The 10,198-nt window shown below is 43.6% G+C and overlaps 2 protein-coding genes across 2 annotated transcripts; one reads left to right on the top strand and one right to left on the bottom strand.

Annotated features, from left to right (window-relative positions):
• Positions 1–615: 615 nt before the first annotated feature.
• Positions 616–2,614, bottom strand: LOC111973193 (mitochondrial fission regulator 1; the record flags this gene model as incomplete). The annotated part of the gene is made up of 6 exons (XM_024000470.2): positions 616–910; positions 1,020–1,082; positions 1,241–1,439; positions 1,556–1,802; positions 2,011–2,249; positions 2,460–2,614. Coding segments are annotated over 6 exons (951 nt in total), but the record flags the coding sequence as incomplete, so codon positions are not given.
• Positions 2,615–2,961: 347 nt separating this feature from the next.
• Positions 2,962–10,177, top strand: LOC111973519 (high affinity 3',5'-cyclic-AMP phosphodiesterase 7A). The gene is made up of 10 exons (XM_070446796.1): positions 2,962–3,085; positions 3,835–4,043; positions 4,152–4,215; positions 4,837–5,033; positions 6,803–6,934; positions 7,158–7,249; positions 8,702–8,846; positions 8,975–9,071; positions 9,203–9,283; positions 9,406–10,177. Exons 1-10 carry the CDS (start codon positions 2,962–2,964, stop codon positions 9,717–9,719), a joined length of 1,455 nt encoding a protein of 484 aa, XP_070302897.1. The 3' UTR covers positions 9,720–10,177.
• Positions 10,178–10,198: the final 21 nt, after the last annotated feature.

The following is a 10,198-nucleotide window of genomic DNA, read 5'->3' as shown; positions in this document are numbered from 1 at the left end:
TATGGTAACAGTGGTCCCAGTTCAACTCAATAAAGCTAAGAGAGAGACAGTCTAAAACTAAACATAAATACAATTACATCTCAAMCATACATGCTTTGATAGCATTGATAACAGCTACAACTTCGTTATTTGTATCAAGTATTAACTAAATTCAGTTCAAACCAAAACATAAATAAGAGATCTAGAAATCATAAATAAGACTTTTTGTAAATTGCATTCTAGTCAATGGCCCAATACTCTACAAGAGGGACCAAATGACAGTGTTCCCTCTCCTCTGCATACATTTCTCTCTACCCACAGCAAGCAGTAGACAGCAAATACCCAGTGAGGCAAAGAGAAATACAACTGCCTTGAAAAGGGCATGCAAAAATGATACGCCTTTCCATCTGTGATTTAGAGAAGGTTCATTCCCATAAATAAATGTAGTTATTAACGGTTGTCAGCTGAGAGGAATGTTAGGAGTCTGTAGTGTTACAGTGTGTATCCAGAACATAAAAACACTGGTGTGCCTCATATTGGAATTTAGTTATGATACAAAAAAATAAAAGATGTACAGCAAAATTTGACCTTCTAGATCAAAGACTTTGAAACTGGCGTCAATTAAGAAACAAAAATAGACATTTGATTAAAACAAGTTAAAATCTAAGTGGTACACACAAAAACGGATCCTGTATGTTATCAAAGTGCAAGAACTAAAGAAGACTAAGAGGCAATGCAACACTGTTGGTGAGCAGATGAACTGAATATCTAGTCAGAAACCATGTGTCCATCCACAGAGACAGCTGACAAACCGCTTCATAAGGCACTGAAAGTGTCCATGACTGTCTGAAGGTCCAGAATTCTATCCCAGCTCTGTGGGTGCTCAGAGGAGATTTCTCTTGCCAGTAGATTTCAACATGTGCTGCCCAAACTACAGGATGGGAAAAGAGACAGGAGCAAATGAGTTTCCAAACGTATCAAATATTAGATCAGATACCTTTATAAACCAAAAAGGTTTGTCATGCTTGCACTTCTCTTACCAGGGGGGTCTCTGGGCGTGGTTTCACTACAGGGGCTGGGGTTTTCAACCGGGGCTGCCTTACCTAGAGGACAGAAAAAAGTAAGCAACTGACAACCCAGACACACAATAGCCATACACACATCTTTGTTGTTGCACTATCATACAGTGTAGATGGAAAATGATAAGGCCCAAAATGAGGATTCCTAACAGAGAGTAATGTAGTATCCGTGTTGCTCTTACCAGGGGAATCTCTACTTTCTTGTTGGTCTTGTGGAATTCAGAACAGAAAGGTTTCAGTTCAGAGGCTGGGAAGTCAAACTCCTTGTCCTCACTGCTGTTGTGGCGATAGCGATGTGCGAACTTGCGCTTCAGGGCATTAGCGATGAGAGACGCAGCGTCTGTGGGCTCTCTTGGTTTGGCTTGGCTCTCCTCTGGCCGGCTGGACAGGAACACACAGGGAGTAAGGGAAAATCAGTACAGGTTTCAGTTAGTAAAACAAGAGAGTTGTGTCCRTCTTCTGTAATGTACAAGTCAGACAATGAACATGGTGCCTACCTCTTGGCGGGGCGCAGCTTGACTTTGCCGATGTCTTTGAGCACGTCCAGCATATTGGGAACCTCTGCCTGCTTGGGCCCCTGGTGCAGCAGTGTCTGGCCCTCAGTCTTCTTCCCACGGCGCTCCTGGATGAGGTCAATGACTGAGAAGCTCTGTTGGAGCCCCATGAGTGGGGGTGGAGGAGGGGGAGGCGGGGGAGGCGGAGGGACGCAGGGTGGAGGAGGGCCGCCTGGGGCGGGAGGACCTCCTGGGGATAAGAAATGTACAGATTAGTCTGACAATTATTCCATGAAAAGCTGCCATCTTCAGGCAGATATAGGTCATTACAGTGGAAAAAATAGAACTCTTACCCAACAAATGAAGGGGCTAAATTACAGTTCTCTGTTTTGAGGATTCTTCTTTACATTTTAGTGTGTGTGTGTGTGTGTGTGTGTTCTGAGGTCTCTCTCTCGTACCTGGTGTCAGTGTGTTCTGCTCCTGGGTCAGTACTATCTGTGCGATCTGGGCTCTGAGTTTAGCCAGCTCGGTCTCTAGAGCACTGATCTTTTGGATGGCCTCATTGTTGCTGCAGGTCTGAACCTGGGGCTCCGGCTCAGCCTTGTGCAGCCTGGGTAATGACCTCCGTCTGTGCAAAGATTGTTGTTTGGGCTGAGGCTGGTGAGAACGAAACATGAGCCCTGACGGTGCCTCTGACCTGAACGGGACCGATGGTATACAAGCGCCATATTAGAAAGCAGGAAAGAGATTCATGGAGTAATACACACATGGAAAGTTAACAAACGCAAAGGAACTCCCTAATAAGCACAGTGTGGGTCAAACAGGGGCAGCATCACAGCGTCACGGCATTTAAGAGCAGCATCACGGCTTAAGAAAGGGTGCCTGTGCTAACGCCCTCTTTTCTTACCTCAGTCTCCCAAATCCAAACCAGTCATTTTTCTCCTCCTCGTCGATCCAGCAGACATCAGCGAGAGAGGCCAGCAGTCCATTCTGTCTCCCAGCGCTATTCAGGACACTACTGTCCTCAGTGTAAGGATCGAGCTGAGACACAGGGCAGCCATGTTAATTAATACACCTAAACATTCTGTCCTATTTAACCACGTGAGGTATTCTCTTTTCATGACTCAAACTTCATTCACACTACTTGGAAACCTACCCTGACAGACATTTGATTGGCTATGGTTGACTTTTAGAAATAGAGCACATGACAGCAATTGAAGAAAGCCATTTTGATGCCGTCCGTCGAGGTCCATTCTTAATTACGCAGTCTGTCAACAACCCGTCGAGGTCCATTCTTAATTACGCAGTCTGTCAACAACCCGTCGAGGTCCATGCGAGATGCTCTCCTAAACTGCACAGAGATGCTCTCCTAAGACTGCACAGAGATGCTCTCCTAAGACTGCACAGAGATGCTCTCCAACGACTGCACACAGAGATGCTCTCCTAAGACTGAGCAGCGAGATGCTCTCCTAAGACTGAGCAGAGATCTTAATGAGTGGAGAACAGGAGGGCTTCTTAAAGAAAAACTAACAGGTCTGTGAGAGACGGAATTCTTACTGGTTGGTAGGTGATCAAATACTTATGTCATGCAATAAAATGCAAATTAATTACTTAAAAATCATTCAATGTGATTTTCTGGATTTTTGTTTTAGATTCCGTCTCTCACAGTTGAAGTGTACCTATGATAAAAATTACAGACCTCTACATGCTTTGTAAGTAGGAGAACCTTCAAAATCAGCAGTGTATCAAATACTTGTTCTCCCCACTGTATGTGTCCCTCTTTGTCCCTTTCTGTAGAGCAGGAAACTAAAGTAACTGTCCASTGAAACTCTCCCTTTTAAATGTTCATATTCTGATATCCACATAATGTTGTTGACTTGTCCTGTACTCTTATTTGTGGCCAAAGCATCAATTGGAGAAAAAACGACTAACTCCCCACCTCAAACTTGTATCTCAAACAGACTGTTTAAAAAAATTCTGGCCATTTCCTCATACTCCTGGGGAGGAGTATATATTGCATGAATATTGTTAATGACTGGTATACGCCCACACCATTCTGTTCTTGGGGTATGCCCACAACATTCCAACACAGAAAAGCTGCTTTTTAACACACATAGTTTTCCTTTAAAAAAATGTGAATTATTTCACTCATATTGTAAGTAATTATAAGTCATATTTCATAGAAATCTGGAAACACTGAACAGTTACTTTAAATCTATGTATTATATTTCTATCTACCATGTTGTAAACCCTTTACTTCTAAATAACTTAGATGTTCTAAGCCTTTGTCTCTGTGCCTTCAGCCTGCTCAGACTCAGACTCTAGTCTTATCCCTGGTCCTGGCTTCAGTTCGGCTGGGCCTGTGTCTGGCAGGAGGCTCCGCAGACTGCTCAGCTTCCAGAGGTACCTGCACTCCTCCCGTCTGCTCCGGGGAACACCCCACCTCAACCCCCTCCACATCCTGGATGAGGACTACACCGGACAGGCCAAGGTCCGATGCTCACACTCTCTTAGCCAATCATACACTCGTATGCATGCGTACACAATTCATATTTTAGTCTTAACACAGACCTACATTTGCATGTTTTTCCTCTTGCAGTGTATGCTGGAAAGGGTCACGACCTGGAATTTTGACATTTTCCTCTACGACAGATTAACCAATGGTATGTTTCTGACAGAGGTCCATCTTTCTCCCAAAAGCCTTAGCTACATATTTGTATTCAATCAAATGTATTTATAAATCAATCAAATGTATTTATGAAGCCCTTCTTACATCAGCTAATATCTCAAAGTGCTGTACAGAAACCCAGCCTAAAACCCCAAACGGCAAGCAATGCAGATGTAGAAGCACGGTGACTAGGAAAAACTCCCTACAAAGGCAGAAATCTAGGAAGAAACCTAGAGAGGAACCAGGCTCCGACGGGTGGCCAGTCCTCTATTGGCTGTGCCGGGTGGAGGTTATAAGAGTACATGGCCATTTAAGGCCAGATTGTTCTTCAAGATGTTCATCATCCTCAGAGAATAAGCGAAACAGTGTAACATTACTGCATAGGCCTCCTTTCAACTCAGGCATTTGTAGACAAGGGCGCCCTCTGGTGTTTGTTTTGATAAATGCTGTGTAGAAGTGGAATGGTCGTTTTTTCCATAGATTTTCTTTGCAATGCTGATGCTATTGCAACGTTAAACTCCACCACAAACACAAAAATACATAACTACCTACCCCCAAACAATATTCCTGACCAGATCTTTAAACTACATCTACCATGTCTCCCCTCTCCATGCAGGAAACAGCCTGGTGACGCTGACCTTTCACCTCCTTAACCAGTATGGTCTGTTGGAGCTGTTTCAGCTGGACATGGTAAAGCTGTGGCGCTTCCTGGTCATGGTGCAGGAAGACTACCACAGCCTCAACCCCTACCACAACGCTGTGCACGCTGCTGACGTCACGCAGGCCATGTACTGTTACCTGCGAGAACCCAAGGTATCAGACAGAGCTGTTATTCCATTGTACAGAATGTATTCAGAAGTAATTTACTGGGCTATTGACCACCTTATCCCACTGAGCTAAAGCCTAGGCATTAGCTCATGAGTCTTCAGGCCAGAGGCAAGGTTACCTATCATGTACAGCGCATTCCGAAAGTATTCAGACCCCTTCACTTTTTACACATTTTGTTACATAACAGCCTTATTCTAAAATGTATGTTTTTTTCCCCTCATTAATCTACACACATACCCCATAATGACAAAGCAAAAACAGGTTTTTAGAAATTCTTGAAAATGTGTTACAAATAAAAAAACGGAAATATCACATTTACATACACTACCGTTCAAAAGTTTGGGGTCACTTAGAAATGTCATTGTTTTTGAAAGAAAAGCACATTTTCTTTTCCATTTTAAAATAACATCAAATTGATCAGAAATACAGAGTAGACATTATTAGGATCCCCATTCGCTGTTGCAAAAGCAGCAGCTTCTCTTCCTGGGGTCCACACAAAACATGAAACATAATACAGAATGACATAATACAGAACATCATTAGACAAGAACAGCTCAAGGACAGAACTACATACATTTTTAAAAACACGTAGCCTACATATCAATGCATACACACAAAGTATCTAGGTCAAATAGGGGAGAGGCGTTGTTAATGTTGTAAATTACTATTTTAGCTGGAAACGGCAGATAAAAAAAAAATGAATATCTACATAGGCGTACAGAGACCCATTATCATCAACCATCACTCCTGTGTTCCAATGGCACGTTGTGTTAGCTAATCCAAGTCTATCATTTTATAAGGCTAATTGATCATTAGAAAACCCTTTTGTAATTGTTAGCACAGCTGAAAACTGTTGTCTTGATTAAAGAAGCAACAAAACTGGCCTTCTTTAGACTAGTTGAGTATCTGGAGCATCAGCATTTGTGGGTTCAATTACAGGCTTAAAATGGCCAGAAACAAATAATTTTTTTCTGAAATTCATCAGTCTATTCTTGTTCTGAGAAATGAAGGTGCTTCCATGCGAGAAATTGCCAAGAAACTGAAGATCTCGTAAAACGCTATGTTCTACTCCCTTCACAGAACAGCGCAAACAGACTCTAACGAGAATAGAAAGAGGAGTGGGAGGCCCCGGTAGTGTCTAGTTTAGTGTCTAGTTTGAGAAACATGCGCCTCACAAGTCCTCAACGGGCAGCTTCTTTAAATAGTACCCGCAAAACACCAGTCTCAACGTCAACAGTGAAGAGGCGACTCCAGGATGCTGGYCTTCTAGGTGTAACAGTATAGCTTCCGTCCCTCTCCTCGCCCCAACCAGGGACCCTCTGCACACATCAACCACAGTCACTCACGAAGCATCGTTACCCATCGCGCCACGGCCCTTGCAGAGCAAGGGGAACAACTACTTCTAGGTCTCAGAGCGAGTGACGTCACCGATTGAAACACTATTAGCGCGCACCACCGCTAACTAGCTAGCCATTTCACATCGGCCACATAGGCAGAGTTCCTCTGTCCAGTGTCTGTGTTCTTTTGCCCATCTTAATCTTTTATTTTTATTGGCCAGTCTGAGATATGGCTTTTTCTTTGTAACTCTGCCTAGAAGGCCAGCATCCGGGAGTCTCCTCTTCACTGTTGTTGTTGAGACTGGTGTTTTGTGGGTACTATTTAATGAAGTTGACAGAATAAGGCTGAAACGTAACAATGTGGAAAAAGGGGGATGAGCAGAGAAAAGTACGCCTACATTCCCTGTCTCTCCGTAGCTGGCCAAGTCCCTGACGTCCTGTGACATCCTCCTGGGCCTGTTGGCAGCCGCCACTCATGACCTGGACCACCCGGGAGTCAACCAGCCCTTCCTCATCAAGACCAACCACTACCTGGCCAAGCTCTACAGGGTGAGAGCACATCGCTGGTGCATTCCACAGCTCCTGTAGCTTTCATATTAGACATGGCTGGAGGACACTAGATGGCCATGTTCGACAGGACAGAAGTGTTGATAACTTGACCTAGTTCATGGGTTATTTGTTATTTTAAGATAACGTTGAGGTCTATGATTGAATGCACTTAGTAGAGCAGGATTACAGCGTTCTAAAAATGCTAATGTTTATGGGTCTGTAGAACTCCTCTGTTCTGGAGAACCACCACTGGAGGTCTGCAGTAGGTCTGCTCAGAGAGACCGGCCTGTTCTCCCACCTGCCTGCTGAGGACGGGTCAGTCTGTTCATTGCTTTTCCCAGTGCCAAGTGATTTAATGACTGTTTTTAATTAAATGTAATGGCAAAATGTAGATTTCCGCCTAAATAGACATACCCAAAGGTAACTGATATTAATGTATAATTACATGATTCTGACATGCAAAAACTTGGTATATATTTGGAAAGGAGACTTTGATTTTGAGGAGTGATCAGAAGATAGAGAGCAGTTACATAGTTCACTGTACACAAGTCATCTTTCATTGACAAGCTATAAGTGAATTATTGATGACCAGAGCTGGAAACACGTTGGATGGTTTCCACAACATGTGAACAATATCAGAAGAAAATGATTGATAGACCTAACAGCTAGAAATGGGCAGATGTTTTAGTAAGTAGTGTCAGGTGTGGTCACTGGACGTTTCCAAGTGTCCCTAAACCTCTCCAAAGTGGCATATGTCTGTAAATTAGATAATTCCAGTGCTATTACATATTTTCAGTCCCTAAATGCTATTTGTTCAGTATATAAACACAATTTCTACCATATCAACCTCACTCAAACATTGTGGTGGTGTTATGGAGCATCCAGGATACATTCAAGGTTTACATTCAAAGTGTCCAAATGTGGTAATTGCACTGTTTTTGCACACTGGAAAGTTATTATTCACTATTGTTTAGCTATCCATCTTCTGGGCCTGACCCTGCTCTCTGATCCAAGGCAATTTCCTCTTATCTGATTAGGTCAACCTTTCTAAATTAGCATACACCATTTCATGGCCTAAACTACTCAGAGTAATCATTCACTAAACAGGATACAAAATAACTACAGTTTAACTTGAAACATGTTCCATTTTTAACAGAATCCATCAGGCTAGGCGTGATACCCCCCAATAGCTCTTACTCAAACACAGACCAAATGGAAGCTTACCTTGTAAGATGTTTGGTGAAAACGTTGTGTAAAATAAACATATTGACTCTCTGGGCTGGTGATCAGTAACGGTAGGTCACAGGCAGACAAATAAGATATCCTCATGCTCTGTGGAGTCCCGGCTTTCGGTGTGTATCAACGTATTCTGTGTTTATTTTCGTTTATGCTTGACAACGCTTAACATAATGTAGGTAGCAGCCATCTTGAAATGAGGTCATCGGCTCGCCCTGCCTTTATAAATTCTAATGCCCAGATGTGGTAGTAAGTCACACCAAAGATTTGAAGGCACCGATCAATAGCCAAGATACTCATCTTTCCGCAGACACCCTGCTTTTACAGATAGGGACTACTGTTCTCATACCAGACTGTTCTCATATCAGACTGAATTGAATTTTTAAAAATCAAAGAGGGTCACTAAATATGGGGACTTTACATTTAAGAGGTTTTAAAGATCAAGGTAATGAGTTGTTGTTGTACACTTAATTATGGTAGTAAAACACATTAAGCATATTTAATGAATTCCTCTGTTCATCATCTCCTCAGGCTGAAGATGGAGCACCAACTGGGTTCTCTTATCCTAGCCACTGACATCAGCAGACAGAACGAGTACCTGGGAAAGTTCAGGACACACCTGGACCAGGATGACCTGTACCTGAGCAACGCCAGCCACCGACACTTCATCCTCCAGGTCAGTTAATAGCTGGGCCATAGGCTTAGAGTTGTGCCTGGGGAAACTGTGTAGAACCAGCCATTTTGGATCTTATCAGCTGGAAACTGTGGGGTCTGACTGGCTATTTTGTCTCTAACTCCTTGCAGATGGCTCTGAAGTGTGCAGACATCTGCAACCCCTGCAGACCCTGGGAGCTGAGCAAACAGTGGAGTGAGAAAGTGACGGAAGAGTTCTTCCACCAAGGTATTCTCTCGTTCTTCCTTTCATTCTGTATGGTTATCATTCTCCCTCTACCCTTCTTAATCTCCAACAGTCTTTTCACCTATGCTGTTGATTTCTGATCAGTGTGTGCTGTGTTGTCTATCCCTCTGTAGGAGACATTGAGAAGAAGCACAGACTTGAAGTCAGTCCACTGTGTGATAGCCAGAGTAACTCCATGGCAAACATTCAAATTGGTAAGTTTTTAATGACGATTTCTAGTTTAGTACTAGCTACAATACATTGATATAAACCAGAAGCTCTCTTAGGCCTGCCTCTATAACCCTGTGTGTTTCCCTATCCCTGTCTTCCTTCCTAGGTTTCATGACGTACGTGGTGGAGCCTTTGTTTGTTGAGTGGGCCCGGTTCTCTGACACGCGTCTGTCCCAGACCATGCTGGGCCACCTGGGGCTGAACAAGGCCAGCTGGGGTGGGTTAGTACAGCAGGAGGGGTCCTCTAGCCCCGAGGAGCTGGAACCTAGCAGCCCTGCCTTCTTCACCATGCCAACGCCCACCGTCACCGAGTCAGAACCAGAGTCTGCCTCTGCCGCGGAACCCATAGCTGTCACCACGGCAACAGCCACAGAAGAAACCAACTACAAAGAAATACCTCAGGGAAGCAAAGAGTCCTGACACTCCATGTTTGCCCTTAGAACCCTGACCCCTGACCGCTAGCCTCGACAAACACTGGGGAGAGGGTGGGAGGAGCGGGGTATGGCCTTTAACCCCCCCCTACTCCCACTGCCCCACCCGAACAGTACTCACGTTTTTGTTGCCTTTGCCTCCCATATTTGACAAACCACAGATTTTATTTATTTCATTTTTAATTCCTTTCCTTGACATACATAGATACTGCTGCTGTATTTAGTATTTTTATTGGCTTGTTTTATTTATTTATTTGTCCTCTGTAGTTTTAGCCTTACTAATGTAACACTACCATTTTGAAGGCGAAGTGCCATTTTTAAACAAAGTTCTGTAGGATGTTTTGAAAGTGATTTGAAACACACTGAGTATTGAAGAGATGCTCTCCTAAGACTGCACAGAGATGCTCTCCTAAGACTGCACAGAGATGCTCTCCTAAGACTGCACAGAGATGCTCTCCTAAGACTGCA

Source organism: Salvelinus sp. IW2-2015, linkage group LG14, assembly GCF_002910315.2.
Source record: "Salvelinus sp. IW2-2015 linkage group LG14, ASM291031v2, whole genome shotgun sequence".
Lineage (NCBI taxonomy): Eukaryota > Metazoa > Chordata > Actinopteri > Salmoniformes > Salmonidae > Salvelinus > Salvelinus sp. IW2-2015.
Note: the sequence above shows the minus strand (reverse complement) of the source record. Positions and strands in the feature narration are given on the sequence as shown.